This window comes from Adelges cooleyi, unplaced genomic scaffold (genome assembly GCF_023614345.1).
Source record: "Adelges cooleyi isolate 19-005CV unplaced genomic scaffold, UGA_ACOO_1.1 ACOO_flye_CR_arks_rails_tigmint_CR_PRNA_108, whole genome shotgun sequence".
In the NCBI taxonomy this organism is placed as follows: Eukaryota; Metazoa; Arthropoda; class Insecta; order Hemiptera; family Adelgidae; genus Adelges; species Adelges cooleyi.
In genome coordinates, this window is record NW_026095761.1 from 5,172,796 (window position 1) to 5,192,919 (window position 20,124).

Consider the following 20,124-nt stretch of genomic DNA (forward strand, 5'->3'; position numbering starts at 1 on the left):
ATTTGATACAGCGGTACGTCAAATTGTTGGCCCGACATTTACGTTGTTTTTTTATCAATTGTGGACCACAAATTATATAATTTTCTTAAACATGATTAGGGGAAACGATAAAAAAGAATGAACGAATCAACAGGTATACAGGAAAAATGTTTTCATTATTTTATTGATTTGCCTATTTAAGTGAAGCGTTTATTCGAAAGTGATTTTATCACGTTCAGTTGTAAATATTCCAAAAAAACCTGTAATCTCCCCGCACTCAATTACATGTGAATTAAAATTTGACAGCATTTTCTTAATGTATTGCATTAGCCATGCCGGATCGTAAGATACCCTCAAAACGCTATAACCCCTCGCAAAGGTTAAGCAGCTAATGAATCCATAAGTACACTTAAATAGTGTTGTAATTCCGACTAAATTAGAAACGATTAATCTGTCATAATGAGAACGCGCAACGTTACAAACATTTAAAAATGTTGCATGTGCTATTTCTGAGTCAAGACGTGATCTCTATTACTTGACATCATTATAATGCACACACATAATAAACTTATTAGGTACAATATTATTATCCTCCTAATTCTTATTGTTTTTTTTTTTTTTTACATGAGAACGTTATTGATTTTTTTTACGTCGTTTATCGTTTTAATTTATTATGTAAAATTAGAACAAAAATCTAATTAACGGTTTAATTATTATCGTTATCGTGGTACCAAGTCGAAACGAATCAAATCAATTAATTTCAATTGGATTACATAATAATTATTACGATACATTTACAAGAGCATTTAATTGTTTTGAACGAATGTTGTTAATAAACTTATCGCAGCAATTCAATTGTGGATGTATATCGTTATAAGTACCGAAATAATAATCAGTACGTACAGAATGATTCGTTGAGAGCCACACATTAAACTTTGTAGATTTTCGTTTTGAAAACATTTTTGTTTATGTTCGTATTTTTCAAAATTATAAAATTACCTAAAACTTACCTTTTTTTCAGGCGGCCATCGACTTTTGAAACTTAAATGGGAACGTATATGTTTAATTAGATTAGTTAAACTGTGAATGATTTACTGAACATTTTTTCTGGTCGATAACCAGTTTTGAATTTTTTATGAAAATAAACCATTGTGTTCAATTAGAAAAACTACAAAGTCGCAATTATTTTTAAACGATTGTCTTATCCTTAATGAATCATTCTGTATAAATTGTGTAAAAATTATAAAATCGAAATGTTATCATCGGATGGTAACATACACCTAACCGCTAAGCATTTTACCATGTTTTTTATTGTTTGTTGTACTTAGCGTTGAAGCTTATTTAAAAATAATTTTTCGTATTGCCCGAGTGTGCTACCTAACATTGTCTTCAGTTTTTACTCGGTCTATAGTAAATTATTTAAATGTAAACACGGTTTTTTGACAACCAAAACAAACGCGGTATTCGTTATTGTTTACACAATATCATTAATATTATATTTTCTAGTGTGCTTTCCGTAAATATAACCTTGTACTCTGGAACACATAACAATATTATGTACATGTACCTATCTTATTACGTTATGAAATAAAATGTTCTCACTATGAGTTCTATGTAGATGCCATGTTGCACTAAAGAGAGTCAACTGTTTTATTCGACTAACTTTACTGTTTTTGTTTGTTTTTTTTTTTCAATTTAATTAATTCGTATACTTACAGGACGATCGGATCGATTAAAGGCAAGATTAAATTCGTGTCCTTTTTGAAAACGCCTTTATTTTAAAATACTATAAAATTATTAAATATTTATCTTTTTTTAGTATATTTCAGAGCTTTACCGAGTTTTATAACTTGAACGTTAACGTATGCATGTCATAGATTAGTTAGAACATTTTCAATAAAGTGTTTTTAACCTAAAAAGTTAAATAAATATATACCTTACCATTTAAGTTACAAATGTTGATACAGCTCTTGAAAAAACTAAACAGTAAATATTTAGTAATTTTATCACATTGTAAAATAACATAAACAAAAATGTTTTTAACAAAGAAAATCTACATAGTTGCATATATTTTAAGAAAAAATTAGTGTCTTACGTTAAATGAATCGAATCATCTCGTACACGCTTAAATTAAAAAAATGATAAAATATTAAGTGTTGCTTAAGTTTTTTCTGTATATATCTATACCGAATTAATGACATATTAATTTGTATTTCAGTGGCAGAAAGTTTATCGGTAGACCAGCCGACGTGAACGACTATGAATTCGTTTTCGCCGTATAAAAAACTAGAAGAATGCCAGTCGATTGAACTCGGTTGTACTTCGGTAAGTCAAATGATATTATTATTATAATTAAACAAAAAAAATTTATCATTTAATTAAAAAAAACCGCCACCGAAGAATTATCACCCGTCCGAAAAAACCAGTGTTATCTTTCATCGCTTATCACCTGTAAACTGTTATCTGTACTAAGCTGTTATCAGTTAGATACACAGATGTACATAATAAACTAGATTGCTAACTAGTGATAAGAGTCGAAGGCGACGTCCGCCATTTTTGTGAGATTTGTGTGTGTATAACAATAATGTTATTATATATATTTATGTGATATTGTGTTATCAACTTAATTTACAAATTATAATTGTTATAAACATATTTTCATGTGACAAGGTTCTAATTCCCACAAGTATGGCAGAAAATGGTAACTTCAATTGTCTCTATTTTCGGCATTTACACTTGGCAATCTAGTTTAATATATATATCCGTCGTTAGATGTCATTTGTTTTCATAATAAAAATTACACTTAATTTTAGAGAAACATTGACATTTACAATTCTGACGGTGATCGTCAGACGGTCTATGTTAGCTCCGAAACGACGCCCTTTGAAGTATGCACGTCGCTGTTGACAAAAAACAACAACAGACCAAAGAGATGTTACGATTGGACCATTGTAGAAGTTTGGAAAGACAAACAAATAGGTAATCGATAGACCTTAACCCCCCCCCCCTCCCAAAGAATAAATTGAAGTATATTTTAACGCTACACGGAAAAATATAGAATCATGCATGAGGTTTTGTGCTTCGAAAACAATACTATGTTCTTCCCTCTTCTGTCCCTCCGCTTACCTTTCCCTTTCACCCATCCCCTCTTTCCGCCACATCCTTCTTCCTTCTCTACTCCTCCCATTGTCTTTCTCCCCAATTACTTTTACTTTGCCGTGTCACAATGACTTTAACTTCAGAGTTCAGCTAGACTCTCAGCCCCTTAAGGCGGACTTGTTATCAGATCAGTCTCTTATCACTGATCTCTCGTCAGCAGTCTTTATCAGCTGTGTCGTATCACTTATCTCTTATCACTGATATCCATTTAGCTTTCACTCTTTTCCACAATCCTACCCTAATAGCCTAACCTAACCTAACTTTGCAGTGTCGTAATGCTGCTAATTGCAGATAATATCCCTAGCCCAAAATATATCCACGTTAAAATCGAAATTGTACCTACAAGTTGCTTTTTGTGTTTTAGAACGAACGTTGGAAAGCCACGAGTCCGTACTGTCGTGTTTCTACCGAATGCAACCAGAAAACGTCGACCGGATATTGACGTTACGATATAATCCCAAGGTGTATGACATATTCGAACGTCCGGAAGTAAAAGTCAATATCAATGCATGCTCGTTACATAGGTTTATCGACTATTCCATGATTTCTTGCAGGAGTTCTGTTTCTACAAAATGTTGGACTTGGACGACAATCCCAATGGAAAGACTAGACACAAAATCATTGAGGTATTTACTATTTACTTCAATTATTAATGTATTAACAAAAAAAGTCCTACACACGAAGGTAAAACATACGATAATTATAAATATTATGTTCTTTGCACCCACCCACTGCTAAAAACGTGTCACCCATCCCATCCTTATCACACACTTCCTTATCTCTTACTGTAGGTGAACAATAGAACAGATTTCGATCTTATTGAAAAGTGTTACTCAACTGACCTTTCCCATAAAGTACATTGTTAATATTTCAAAATGTGTTAATAGCAGATTAAATGATAGATAATAGATTTTTACATTTTTTTACCAACGCTTTTTATGTCAACGAATATGCTCAAAACAGTCTATTTTTAATTTTTTTTTTTAATGTCCAATCGGTCAATGTGCTAAATCGGTCACGTTTGATACGAGACAGCGGCTGATAAGCGATTAGTGTTAAGAGAATTCAGATTTCACAATAAGAATTAAGATCCGTTAAATCCGTTTTATCCCTAATCTCTCATACTTTATCCGCAGCTATTATCAGCTGCATATCCTAATCTTAGATTGAAGAAACTGAGAAGATGGGAAGGAAAAGAAAGGCAAAAGGGGATTTAATGTTTTTCCATGGAGCAGAGGAAATAGGTAGTTAGATTGAGTTTTTATGTAATCACATCCGCCGGACAAGCCCGAACAAGTCCGACCGTTGCCGAACTTGCGCGATATGACGGTTTTTACTAAATTTCAACTAGGTATAACTATTTTATAAATACAATATTTTTATGGAAGTTGTTTGAAAACAAATTGCGTTGTCTCTTTGTCGACCTACACCGAACCGACAATTGAGCAATATCTCGCATACATTTTTATATTGTCACATATTATTGTCACTATCTCGGATCGAACCATTGCTAATTTATAATGTTAATTTGTTTTTTCTTATACCTTCGGCCAAGTTCGGAATACTAATCAAAGACGAAAACTGAATTATTTATCGATAACTTTTGTCGTGCATCTGAATGATAATAACGTAATGTAAATACCGCTAATCACAATGGAAATGTTATTGAATAGTAATAAAATGCCAACACAGTGACAAACAGTGGCGTGCGCAGGAATTTTGTATGGGGGGGGGGTGTCAAAAATAATGTCATGTAATTGTGGTTAATGTCATTGGTATCACTTATCAGTTATATTTCGATGATAAATTTTGTTTTCAACGGGTGCGTAAAAATTACATATTATGTTGATAAACTTTCATGTTAAAAGTAAAAAAAAAAGGCCAATGGGGGTGGGATATATCCCCATCATGCCCTACCCTGTGCACGCCACTGGTGACGGAGTATATTGGGGGACAGGGGAGTTCACGGGTCTACACGAATTGTTAATACTGAAAGTAATAAACTCATCATTTTCAAATAAACGCTTCCGTGCTAGCTAATCTGTAGATGACAGAAATATTTAATTACAATAAAATTATTATTATGGTAGCAATGTGTTTAAAATTGTATTTTTAGTAAAAGGGTGGATACGATTAGGGTTGATCGTCTGTCTTTCCTAATAAAAATTCGTTGCCTTTGTTACCAATAAGTAAACCAACAACATGAAAACATTTTTTTTTGGGGGTTTCCTTAGCAAAATCAAAGTTTGACACCAGATTTTCGAGAAAATTGTACTTATGTTATAGCCCACTATAGATTCTGTGCAATTTTCAGACCTCAAGTCGTAAAACGACGCTCGAAAAAAGTAAATAAAGAAAAAGTTTAAATCCCTTCTGGAGAAAAAGGCTTATGGTATTTGTCTAGTTTGTCAACGTTTACAGATGGTAAATGAGTCCAGATATAAAAAAAATAAATAAATAAAATACATCATTGTAAAAATAAGATAAATTTTTTACAAATTAAATGTGTAACCATGGGATATTTTTATGTTTCTGTCACAAAGCCGTTGGAAAAGTTTTATTATATTTCTTGGAAAATTCCATTTAACTTTAAGACTTTTGAAACTCTGCCAAAATAATCGCATTCCGAATTATAGAATGTGACATGAGGAGATAATAGTTTTTTTTCGTTTTCTAGAACTGCGTTTGCAGTATTTAATTTTTATTTTTGAGAAGTAAAAAACTGTAAAAGTTCTCTTTTTCTTTCTTCGGACGAAAATAATAAAACATATTTTTAAATGTCGACAACAAAAATGGTCGAAATAATTCAAAGTACAGTAATTGTAGGTAATTTATTTTATTTATTAATAAACATGTCTATTACAAAACCGAGAAAACTAAAATCGTTTCTTGCAAACGGTATGGTCGAGACAAAATTAAAATAAAAACAATACCTTCTCAGCTCCGCATCGGCGCTATAATAAATCATTTATAATGACCCTAATGATAAACATCTAACCTAACCTAACTTACCGGTAACATTATTTATGTTGTCGTAGAAAATTTTGAACGGTGACACGGAACCGTTGCATTATGACAAAGTGTGGATATTCGATTGCAACAAATCTGAACCATCTTGGGACACGACGATATTGTTGCTGAAGGCTAGACAATTGTACCTGTCGCCAAATGTAAGTATTCGCCCGCGGTTATACCATAGAGTAAACATGTATACAGAGCCTGTAACATTATATAATACCTTTTACTCGGAAACGAAGTAGCCAAAAAGGCGAACGACAGTGTGACCACTTTGAATAAAATGAAATACTTAATAAGTTGTTAAACACCCATGGTTTAAATACACAGGTTATTGCACATAGACTCGAATTGTTATCGTCAGAAATAAAATGGCAGTGTAAAGACACATCAATTTTACTCTTACTATATAGTTGACTGTGTACATACTCGTATATACTTGATTTTGTCTCTCGTTACACCGACATATTTATCATCGAATATTTGACGAAGAAGGCGGGGGGGTATATGTGCAACAAACTTGTATACTTCAATTATGGCATTACTCTTATCAATTACACAGACAAACAGATAAATTACAATTTCATAATATGACAATGTGATAGCATTATAACTAATAAGTTTTGTATCACACGGTTGCAGTAGTGAGTTTAAAAAAAATGTTATTTCGTTATCCGGTCACACTGCAGCTGGTCTTTTCGCTTTCCTGGTAATAACATTTTACTTATTGTGACCCCCGAGTTATACCGTTGAACATAAAATAATGTACTGATAAACGATGCTGTGTACACAAGAACGGCAACTCTGTTGACGGCGGGAACCCCGTACGAAATCGGTTGCCGTCATTGTTGTGTACAGCACCGGTAATCTGCATATTTAATACAATCAATGGCTACACACCTATTTACGACCGACGATAATGTGTTGCTAACGAGGAAACGATGAATAATTTCCAGTACCAGAGTGTCGTGACATTCATCAAGCACACAAAGAACGGCGGATGTTTCCGAAACGGCAAATCGGTAAGTGGATTTTGGTTGATTTTTCGCCCGTAAACGAGTCCTGTCGATCCTTTATACCCTGTGTCACTTGGCAACGTACGATCCCGCAGCGATGTATCAAATTAAATATGTATTTATAAAAAACAAATGGAATTCATATGAATATAATATTATATCATGAGTGACAACAGCATCTGGCGGCGACCGACCCAAAAAACAAATGTAAAATAAAACAAATTCACTACTTGGAACGGTCCCCAACAGCCGGTCCCGCCGATTCACAACTTAACCGGACAAAACGGATAACGTTTTATCAAAACTTATTATTTAAACAAAATTTAATGGTAAAAAATAAATCCTTCATTATTTTATACTGAATTAAAAAAAAAAATAATAATTTACGAGGAGAAATATATTTTTTTGGATGTTAGCATTAGGTGTTACACTTTTTTTTCTTATTAGAAAAAAAATTCAATTTCATACATAATAATTACTTTACCCTTTTTTCAATTTTTAACATCACAAATGGACGTAAAATTTGTTTCCATTATTAGTTTTATACTATGCCCCCTGGAAAGGCGGTTTTAATATATATTACATTTTCAGTTTTAAAAATTAAAAATACATTTTTATTTTTTTGCTTTTCTTATTTAGGTTTTAAGCAGTTTTCTTCGTCATGATATTTTTGGACCCCGGTGAAGTCCTCCTCTCTCTTCCATTAATAATTGGGCACTCGCGCGATATTTACTTATTCTTCTTCCTCTTTTCTTTTGTGTAGATAAATCAAAGACTCCTTCACTCGTTTACTTTCCGTGACTATTTTTTTTTTATTTTGTTCGGTATGAAATAAAAAAAAAAGTAAAAAAATATCGCCTACGGTCCGTCAAAGCGTAATAAATAATAATAATGCCGTCCGTGTACAATGTTGATTTATCATTCTGTCGCTGTCGTTTATGAACATCTACAGCTGCTGCTGCTTTTACTGCTGATGGTTACAGAAATAATAATAATAATAATTGTAATTATAATATTCAATAGCCGTGTATATTTTGCCGAACCTATCAATCAGCAACCGCGGGTTTTGGACGGTATTTCCTCGTTTCTGTCCGTTTGAATGTCTGTCTCCATTTATATGCATATATATTATATTATATAAATGGAGACAGTGTGTATTTTGCGTGATCGCGTTGATAAATAATAATAATAATAATACCTGCCAGACCGTCGTAGGACATATATGTGCCTCGGTCGACGTTAATTAAATATTGTTATAGTCTGTCCCTGGAGGATGATGATTTCGAAAATCGTCCATCATCATTGCAATATTGTCGCTTAGGATTGTCGATATGGACATATTATTATTATCGGTGTAGAATAATCCGCAGCTATCCCTGGCCAAAAACTGAAAACCTGTGTAGCCCTAGATAAGAATAATGGGTATATTACGATCTAGTGGAATTAGTCTATACGATCTAGTGTTGATTCATCACAGATAACAAATAGTTATGTAAAATCCTACAAAAATGGCGGACGTCGACTTTAATTATTATCACTAGTTAGCAATCTAGTTTATTATATTATCTATCTTTGATGTAGCCAGAGAGGCGGTCACGTATGAAATATGATAACAATCGAATACGATTTATAATTTGTATTTTTAAATGTATGTAACAGCAGAGTTGACAAAAGCCCGGTTTTTTTCCAACATGTCTTATATTATTTTTTTAGATGATAAAAATAGGGGATAGGGATGGAGCTGTGATAAGAAAAAAACGATGGGTTTTCAGATAACGGATAATGGACGATTGATAAGAGACAGAAAATCAGCTGATCATAAAACAAAATTATATTTATGATCCAATTAAGGGGGCCGCAGCATGGTTTTTACAAAAAAATATTAAGTATAGATATCGAAAAAATAAAAACGCCACCCCATAGATAAAGTTTTTCTCTATTCATTGTGAGAATTGATAAACTACCCTTTAAGGGGGTCGGAGCACAACTAGTTTTCATGCGTTTGAGACCAATAAGCGGTGCTATATTAGACATACATCCTAATGTAGAAAGAGAGCGAATTAATTTGATTTATGAGTGTTGATTGCAATTTTTAATCGAAATAAACAAACTGAATTCGTGTGAATTGACTTCAATAAGAGTTCAATTTTATTTTTTTATTGCCAACTTTTTTCAATAGTGTATCGAATGTCAACTACCAAGATTGATACTTGATACACGTGTCAAGTAGCAAAAAAAAATGTTTACTACTTGATGCAATGTATCAACAAAATGATATGTTGAAATTGATACATCTATCTATATATAAAAAAAAAGAAGATATCAATGATCATATTATTTTTCTTGTACAATCTTTGTAAAAGACCTTTGGTATACTATTTCCAATCTAGAACCGTGAATTCGGTTTATAAAACTGTTGCAAAACTTGTTGGTGTTAAACTAAACGCAACAGATTTTTTGATGTTGAACAATTATAACGTTTTTGCAAACAAATTTTTTTTGGAAATAAACAAGAATTTCCTCCTAGAAGTCACAATAGGAGTTGATTTCCGTCCAACACATTTAAACTTTGAAAGTTAATCGAACTCTAGAATGAGCACGAAAATATTTGGAAATTGTACAACGTTGTAGAATAAGAAAAACTATGCCATTAGCATTGTTTTCCTCGGTGGATCACTTTAAGTATAAAGTTGATATCGTAGAGACAGGTTTCGATAGAAGTTTAAATTATCCTATAAGTGGGGGGGGGGGGAACGGATGACTTAAATTTGTAATCCAATCCAATTGAGCGGACCAACCATACTATTTGTGAAAAATGCTGTCGCCGACCTTGTATCAGTGTACTTAATTACTTTTGGCTATGGCACGTGTGGTAATATATACATATATATTTTATTAAATGTGTGGTAATATTACAAAAATAATTTGACAAGCTCTATTGTTCATACTAGTTGTACAAGTACGACCGCGCTGCTGAAAAAGTCGACTCGTTTGAATTAATTTGGTGCAGTTATATATTTGCTATTTTTTAAATCAATGTCAAGTTCGTTTTATTTCTATAAATACATTTTTAGGTACCGTGGCCGGGCGTTTGGCTAAACGGGTTTGTCAGAATCAATTCGGTCGGTCCAAAATTAAAAAAGAAATAAAACTCAAAAAAATCTAACTCGTTATTTTTTTATTTCATTAATATTCAATTCGTCGAAATGATAAGTAACACTTAGGACTTTTTCCAAATTTAATGGCCAGTTAAACTACCGATTTTATTCAGTTAAATAATAGGGTACATATTTATACGGCCGTAAAATATACCTTTTTATATATATTATTGTTGTTTTATTGAAGATGTATAAATAAATAAACTGTCGATTTGTATTTTTTTCTCAAAAACTTTTTTTTTTATATAGTTTGCAAATTAATTGGCCAATAATAAAAATGATAAAAACGATAATAGGATCTCGTTTCGTACGAATCTACATAATTTTATGTTCTAATAACATACATAATAAAGAAATTTTGGTAGATATTTTTGAAAAGTTCATAAGGTGGGATATGACGTACACGATGATAGTAAAAAAAAAACCAGTCGTTTCACACACTCACACAATGTTAATCGCTTTGTTCTCGGCACTAACAATTTAGTGAAAAAATAAAAAACTACTAATGTCTAAGCGATTACTTTTATTATTATTATTTTATTTTTTCGCTTAATGATTGTATAAAACGATAAAAACTAACGATAAAATATTATATTATATGGCGGACACGGTGTCGGTACGCTTTGTTGTTGCAATAATGTATAACTCCTAAAAAAATTGTTAAAGGATAAGTGCACCGAAAGACAATGTGATTAGGATGAGAAATTGAAAATTTCCCGGAAAATTTAAATCGGGGGAAGAAAACTCTTAAAAAAAATTGTGGTAAAAATGAATTACAAACAGATATCTACATTTTAATCATCATTTTTTATTATATCTGTTAGATTAATTTACATATTTTAGCTTCGATTAATATCAGAGAAACTGTTGAGTATTTTTCATCGTTTTGAAAAGAGTCGTATGGGTAACTAAGTTAAAATAAATTTCGGTTCAGGGCTTAATACTTCTTTTAATCGATTAGTTCTATTGATTTAGTGATATTGTAAAATATATTTTAAGTTATCCGTTGTTAGGTAGGTACTCCCAGTGCCTAATGACATTAAAGCGTTACAGGGTAATATATAACATTCAATATTTATATCACAATTCATAAGTACCTAACAAGTCATAATAGAGGAAATTATTATTTATATATTATATCATTTTAAAATTAAAAATCAATAAAACGTTTAATACAAGTCTTTAGTCTTTTGAAACTTTCTTATACATTTTTTACAACCGAGTTTAACCACATATACTTTTTCGATGACTAATTCGGTGTCGCTGTTATTTGGTAATAATTTTGTCTTTAAATTTTCAATCTTCTTCGCTTATAAATAAGAATATTAAACGTAAAATAAAGCAACAAAAAATAATTGACGTTTAACGAATCATTTTAGTATGTCGGCTTATTAATTTGTATAAACTATTAACTGCTAAATGAAAATTCATTTCCAGTAATATATATATTAAAATGCGAATCGTCTTTATTTAAATTTTTGGTTACCCAAGATATTAGGTCTATTATAGTGGTTCAAAGAAAAACACCGACATTCCAAATCGCAACATAACAGAATCGGTATCAACTATCAAGGTGTGTTTCCAGAAGCTTATGAAGAAATTAAATCAGATAACCGAGTAATAGATTTAGTTATAACTTCATTTTAATGGGTTAGTTCACCAAATTATGTTTTAATCTATGCCATATTATTATGTATAATTAGGTACGCTATTTTTATAATAGTATAATATCAGTCTCCAATCATTATAGTATATATATTCATTTAATTATAACTTGTCTTTTTTCAAATATTTAAAATTAAATTAACCTTTTGTTTTTAAAAATAAAAGAACAAGAAACATTTTTCAAGAACATACATTTTTCACAGCATTAGTAAAAAACGGTTATAATTTTTACTAATAAAGTCGCCTTTTTAACTCATTTCATTCCACTCCTTGTCCCGGCTTATCCCTCCCCCTCCTTGATGCGCAGTCATTGGTGCAATTGGGATAACAATTTGGACATATTTATTTTTCTAATTTAGCCTCCCCTGAGGGCTTATGTTTTAAGCTAATTTTAAAAACAAATGGGGGTTTTGTGCGGGCGTAGTCCCAAAATTGCGTTCAAGTCTCTGATTACCTTTGTTATTTATTATCAGTTATAATTCTCCTGTTCAGGATTTTTTTTTTACAATTTTTTACAGACATGCGTACTGTATGTTTTTTCTAGAGTATTTTTTACCAAATTTCCTTGGGAACTCTAATCAGGGTACTGCACCTATATACATTTTTTCTTACGTTTGTGAGAAAAAATATAATATATCAACCGTAGTGTTCCAGTCATTCCCGACGGGAAATCTGACAACGTCACACCATTAGCCGTGTGTCAATCAAAATTTACGTTTAGTTCTGGTCGGTGCACTTCACGCGTACCACACGCTGTTGCCAAGTATTCCAACACGCGCAAACCGATAACGCTTTTGGCCGAGCAAGACATATTATTATTATTATTATTATTATTGCCCGATAATTGACCGAATTTTAAGTAAAAAAAAAAAAAAAACCCTGGCGCTAGTCCAAAAGTTCTATTTCACTACCGAAATCTTGCCCTACCCACAACGGTTTTCTCGGCATTATCAAAAAAGAAGATCCACCGCCGCATTCTTTCGCTCTTTTTCTTGTATTTTTCAAGTACCGAAAAAAACATTGCCTACATACAAGAAGCAGCCCGGCAAATGAGCGGATGAATTGCCAGAAAAATGTTCTACAGTGAGGAGACGGGAAATTAATAGAAAATATTCTGTCCCAGCTAATTTAGTATGTGGCCGTTGGGTAGACCCTGTCGAACAGCTATATGCTATTATGTACAGGATGATTCGTTAACGACACTGATTTTCTGTTTAAACAATAATAGCAACTTGTAGTTTTATTTTAGAAATAGTTTAGTTTATGTTATTTTACAACGTCAAAAAATCACTAAATATTTTTACTTCTTTTAGTATTTTCCAGCATCCTAGTGAAATTTTAAACTTAAAACGTTAATTATTATATTTAACGCTGGTTTTAAATTAACAATTACACGCTAAACAGTAAACATGTTCCAGTAACCAGTTTTCGAAAAATACTACCTATGTTATTTAAGTTTTGAAATTTAGTATCGAAGTAATTATCCAAAACTGGTTATCGACCAATTCTTCTTAATTTATTGAAAAAACATGGTACCATTAAAGTTTCCAAAGTCGATAGAGTTCTGGAAAATACTCTAAAAAATATAAAGTTGTCTAATATTGTAAGCTAATAGTGTTTATATAGTCGGGCAGAAATACTTAAGCAAATTTTCCTATTATTTATGATTACTAGTAGGGGTTTTCTCCCGGTTTTCAATGTCTTTCATTCTATTTTAATTTAATATCATAAACCTTTGACAAATGCCAAGTGCCTGCAAAAAGTTGGGCAATTGGAAATAACGACCGGTTTTGGATGAATTCAATACAAGGTCTTCACGATAAGCAATTATCGAAAATTGGTTGTGAAAATAATTTTACTTTTGTAAAAGTAAATTGAAATTCGACTTTTTAACAATTACATACACTATTTACGTTTTTTTTTTTATAAAAATCTACCCTTTAATACCATATTTATTTTTACTGCTAAATAATAATAATTATTTTTTAGCATTTGATATAATAAGGCTTAACTGTAAAATATAGGTGAGCGCCATACTATACTCATTTAGTTATTGACCAAATGAACAGTTTTATCACACACTTAAAAAAAAATTTTGAATTTGAACTAGCACTTACAAACAGAATTTGGCAAAATGTGTTTAAACGACTAAAGTAAAATGGAATAACTTGTTAAACGAATAAAAATATATTACAACATCCCAATTATTCGGATGAATATTTATGTAAATAATTAAAATACTTCCCTAGTTTGAGTACTCTGGTTATAAACTTTTATAAATTATTGTTTAAAAGTTTTTAAGTTGCGTTTAATTAACATAAATGTAGTTGTTTATTTCCATTATAATTGAGTTTAAAAAAAGATTGAGAAAAAGTACACATGTTTTGTCTGTTGACTTGGTCGAGATCACTTCTCTCTTTGTATATTTTACTTTCTAAGTAATTATTATTCTTTTTGTAAAGATCAAGGCTCTTCGAATATGATATGAATCCTTTAGAATATTAAAATCAGAATAATTATGTAATGGAACATATGACTAGTCGACAACCGGTTTTGGAAAATAATAATTATAATACTTCTCGAGGTCTAGTCTAGAAACCATGTGCGGGTGTGTAGCTATACAATAAATTAAGTGTGGGTTAGTTTTTGGTCGAGCCTTAAATAATTTAAAATAATTATGATGATTTTCACAAACCCATATTTCGGTTACGAAACTCAAAAGTTATCGAGCAAAGTCGTTTTGGAAATTGCTACAAATGCGTTTTTTGACATATTATTGTGGCGTCGCTAACGATTCCTTTAGTGTAAGCCATACAATAGCCAAACCCAAACAGTCTTGTGCGCAACCTTGAGTGGAATTATTTGCACAACAGTATAAAAAATATACTTTAATTTAATTTTAATGCGAACCCGGGAAGTTATTGGATTTTTTTGTTTTATTTTTAATTGGTCAATAGGTACTAACGGCGAACTGCCTACATGCGGTATAAAAAAAGTCTTAGACGACAAAAATTGAAAACGAATACACTTCCACAGGAGGAATACAAAATATGAAATCTACTCGTTTAGAATGTACAGTATGTGTACTGATCTGGACAATACTTTTAGATACTTCTAGCTGTCGTTTTGACTAAAACGAGACAAATTGTTGTTAGGCTTATAAATCATACGGGGCGATTCAATACGGATAACACACTGATATTGTCTTAAAATAATTACAACGTTACAGTTTTTCTCTTTTGAAATACTTTTTACAGAGCTCTACCAATTTTAGGATCTTAATTACTAACATTCATATTTAATTATTAATCTAAGAATACTATGACAAATACGCAGAGGTAAAATTGTATTGTAATGTCTAATTTATAAATCGCCTAATAAATTAATTTTGGTCATTCTGGTCACACTGCAGCTCGTCTTCTCGCTTACTTCATAACATTTTACCTATTACGACCCCGTGCCTTGAATCCATCACCTTGTTTTTTTTTTTTTGTATAATACTGTACTTATCCGGTCGACGATAACAACAATAGCCTTATGGGTTTATGTTACGCGATTGAGCCGTCCAAAGAAAACAACGGTTGACGATTAAAATGTAAATACTTGATTTATCAACGGCTTTGCCGTGTACACCTAATTATACCTAGCTGGCCTCTTCGGGTTTCCGGTAGTTTTTCATTGATGTCGTTAATTTCCGTTTGGTCGCAATACGTGACTGAAATCCTAAAATCGTTTCCCGACAGGTAATGTGTTTCCACGATAATTTTCATGTGGACCCATCCCACGCGCTGATTGTAGTAATTTATACTTAGGTGTGTTATTGACAGGATGCCCGACCGCTGTGCACATTACGGCGTGTGTCAATTTTAATTTCAACGTGCAACTGATAAGATAATAATAATATGTAATATGCCCAACATCATACAGGATGATTGGTCAGAACTTTGACCAAGTCAATTTCTCAGAAGTTAGAAAACTTTTTTTAATTATAATCCCATCACTTACGGGTTAGGAATTCCACCTTACGAACTCCCTCCATAAAGAAAAACTACAAAATCGCATCTATTAGAAAACGAGTGTCTTTGGCGATTTTAACCAGTTGTAAATAGTTAAAACATTTTACTCCTAATGTTAAAATATAATAATAAATACAAAATGAATTAGATGGCTGAAATCATCTTTACACTACTCGTACGGTTCGCGTGAAGGCAAACCATAATAAAAAACACTAATTAACGTCCATAAAAAAAAAAATGTTTAATATTGCTAAAGCCTTATCGCCGACATCGGCCTACGCATCTGTTACCTAACCGACAGTTGTTGAATCGGTTCGAATCAAATTATACAGAAAAAAAAACTATTATTTCGGCGATTTAAATAAATTAAAAATTCGTTTCCCGTGATGACGCAAAACTATAGAAAACAATTTTACTGATTCTAGTTATTTTTTTTTTATGATTAAAAATTAAAATACAACTGGTAATAATATGTTTTGTTAATATAATCTAGTAAAAAAACAGTTATTATCGTAGAATTATCACAGAAAATTAGATAAAACCAGCTGATGGATGCATAATTTATATTAAAGCAATGTAATTGTTTTAAATGTAAACATACCAAAACCCTCCTAAACTCAGTAGAATAACCTCAGTGATAAAAAAAAAAATTCTCAAAGAGAAATTATCGTTTCAGAACTGAGAATCACTCAATTTATTATCATCGCAGTTACATTTTAAAAAGTAATTTTATAAAATAATAGTATAGTAAAATGTTTTGTAAAAAAATGTAATTTCTAGAATGTGGCGACACCGAATTAAGGAGGGTTTCGGTCATCAGTAAATGACAAAGTGGCAATCAATTTATATTACCTGTGTTTTCCGAACAATGCAAAGTGTTGACAAGTCTTGACTGATTAAAGTTTAAAATAATAATTATTGTAATTATAAAAATAGTACTGTTCAAAATTAATACATTTTGGCAAATTGGTTATTTTTTTATAGGGCATCATTGAATCTCATACAAGGACCAAGGTCACCGTTATTACCTAGATTGTTTTTATAATAATTACAATGAAAAAGATTCAACCTGTGTAGTATGTAGATGTTATATTTAAACGTCCATACCGCCAATATTGTATTGATAATTTGATTTTTGGGTTTTTTTTTCCTAAAATATAATTTGTTAATTATTAGTTTTGGGCGTACACCGGTTTCTATTTCATTTTTGTTTTTTTATTCTAAAACGAGTGAAAAATGTATTATTTATACAAAAAATACTATGTTTTGCGGGACCGAAAGGACCTTGTACGAGATAATGGATACACCGTGAAATTAATTATTAGTTATTATTTTTCGGATTCATTTTATTATAATATTTCAAACGCCTATTTTTTCTACACAGACCCGATTCTAATTATTAATATTATCACGTGTACTCGTGCTATTTTGCGAACATTTTTGCTCATTTCTGTTTGTGTCATATTAAAATAAAATGGCTAAATATTTAAGTTTTCGTTCATCGACGGTATCGCGGGAATTGTACAGGTGTAAGAATTTTCCGAAGCAAGGGGGGGGGGCAGAAAAAATGCACTTCTAATAAGTACACGTAGGCAATAGTCATAGAGTAAACAAAAATACATAAAACGTTCAAGTTCAGGGCAGGAGGAAAGGTGGAGTGTAGTATTAATTTTATCTGTGTGCATGTCCCAACCGCACGTCCCCCCATCCTTACTTTTAAACTTCAATAACTTTAAAAATAGTTATCCAAAACTGGTTATCGACCAGTCAACATTTTTAGTACATTATTCTCGATTTAAAAAGTCAATGAAATGTATACGTTACCATTTAAGTTTCAAAAGTTGCTTTCAAAAAATCTAAGTTGTGAGGGGGGTAAAAACAAAAAATATTGTGAAAAATTGAGATCAAATTGTATAAAAACAATATGGAAAAAAATAAAAATTCAATTATTAATTAAACCCAGTGAGATATTGACTGGTTCATCATAAAAGAATCACCCTGTATAGGAAAACAAATTTTCGTTCAAATGATTTGCAAAAAAATCATTATTTTTTTAAAAATATTATTCGAATAATTACTCGAATTAGAATATTTTGCACAACTCTACCGCCTAATCCTTTTGTTCCTCCACCCCCCCCCCCCCGAGCTCCACCCTTTCTTAGGCTTTTTCTGAACTCGGGGCCGAGTGGTTAGACTCGTGGTGGTAAAATTATGTTGTCAAAAAATATGTTGCTGCTACTCTTCTACCAAGAGAAGAGAGACTGCTATATTTTGAAAACCTAATGGCAATATTATTATAATATATTTTTTTATTGTACGCCCGCATATTATACGTGCAAATGTATATGCCATAATAGTGTAAGCCCGGCCGTGTATCACCGCCGCCACCCTCGTTATGTTATTATTCTTGTGGTATAAAAGAAACCTTATTTTTTTTTTTCGCAGACCCCCTTGGGCTCGTCAGCCTTTTGTACTTATGAATATGTGTGTCTATGGTGTGCGTGTACAGTGTACACCTATACGGCAGGCGACGGTGGCTGAGATCCAATTTCAATAAATTTTAATCCGTTAACATATTTCTTCTTTTGTTTCCACTACAACACGTCGGGTCGGACCGACTATAATAATAATAATAAAAAACGAACAACGATTTCATTATATAACTACTGTTTTATTATCATACACAAGAGCACAGCCGCCGTCGTCGTCTTTGAACCCCCTTTTCTTCTTCTTATTTCAATGCAAAAAGCGCGACGCACGTCTGGTTTGTTTAAATCCGCACAGTTGTCCGAGAAATAAAATATTATAACAAATTATCACATCTGGTTTTTTAGACAAACTCTGATGTGTTTCGTCGGTTGTTAGCCACTTCCACGAGAAGTGTGCCGGAACAAAAAAAATACACCAACGAAAGAACCAAGTTAAAGACTACCGACTAAATATAAAGTTCTACTAAATATCAGTTTATATTCTTTACTTAAGACTACTAGAAAGTGCGGAGGCTAGCGTAGAAAACGAGCTATACGTTTTTAAAAGTAAAATAGTAATTATTTTTTGTGATTAAAAAAAAAACAATTTTTTTCTCCAAGTAATCGCCAACCTGGGAGGGAAACTGTTTACACACTACTTCCTCAATCAAAAAAAAAAACAACAATTTAAAACACCATCTTCTTAAGCTCATAAATATCTTTTTTGCGCAAAATAGATATACACGTAGAATACCCACCTCACTGGTTTTGACACACTTAAAAAAATCTCGGTACTTATAACCTTTCGAGTTAGGTATTTTTTAATTATAAAATATATATTATAAAAAAGGGTTATCCGATTTTTGTATGACACAGCGATTTTATGTATAACAAATTATACTATTTAAAAAAAACGTTTGAAATAAATTTATAGTAATTACAACGAATAAGATTAAAAATGTGTACTTCAATGTTCAAGTTGAAAATAGTATTTTAACGGATAGTTGTAAGGGGTGACTTTTTAAGAATCAAAATACTCATGTCGCTATATTTGGCCACTCGACAATATTACTACCATTTGAGATGATATTTTTTTTTTTTTGCTATTACCTATTACCCTATTACTTCACATAGTCATTACGTTGCAAAAATAAACCTCGATGTAATATTTGGATAACCACTGTATAGTGTAGTATACACGGCACTACATTATGATGATGACGATGATGCGTTTAAACCACACGCCGTCTGATCCGTCTAGAACAGCAGCAGCAGCTGTAGTTAATGGCTGAAAACGAATCGGTCGAGTAATCCTAACCAAACCCTTTCCGCCTGTTGTCGACCGGATTCGCCGCGATAATCAAAATATCATGTAGGTGTATATATATATATTTTTTTTTTATCGATTGTGACAACCTAACGTCACCGGTGATTAACGTTTAGCCGCATAATGTATAATACCGCAGTCAGTCGATATCTGTCTCGTCTTATCAACAGCTAATCGGTTTAGGCGTGTGGTAGAACAATAATAAAAAAAAATAAAAAAAACAATGGCGAAACCGAAATTATAAACGTGCAATAAACCGGATCGTTAATTTCCAGATAAGTCGTTCCGACATCAAGAATGCCGTCGTTGAACGTTTTGATA

At 31.8% G+C, this 20,124-nt stretch overlaps 1 protein-coding gene across 3 annotated transcripts in view; it reads left to right on the forward strand.

Moving 5' to 3' along the window:
• The window catches only part of LOC126847039 (growth factor receptor-bound protein 14-like), a 90,126-nt gene that overhangs the window by 17,191 nt on the left and 52,811 nt on the right, over positions 1-20,124 (forward strand). For 2 of the 3 annotated variants that reach the window (XM_050587021.1, XM_050587012.1), the window contains exons 2-7: positions 2,198-2,304; positions 2,793-2,958; positions 3,503-3,633; positions 3,693-3,764; positions 6,177-6,308; positions 7,110-7,175. In XM_050587021.1, coding sequence (XP_050442978.1) covers positions 2,239-2,304; positions 2,793-2,958; positions 3,503-3,633; positions 3,693-3,764; positions 6,177-6,308; positions 7,110-7,175 — 633 coding nt within the window. In that variant the 5' untranslated portion in view covers positions 2,198-2,238. The remainder of the gene's footprint in view (positions 1-2,197; positions 2,305-2,792; positions 2,959-3,502; positions 3,634-3,692; positions 3,765-6,176; positions 6,309-7,109; positions 7,176-20,124) is intronic. The other variant, XM_050587029.1, reaches the window with a different exon arrangement.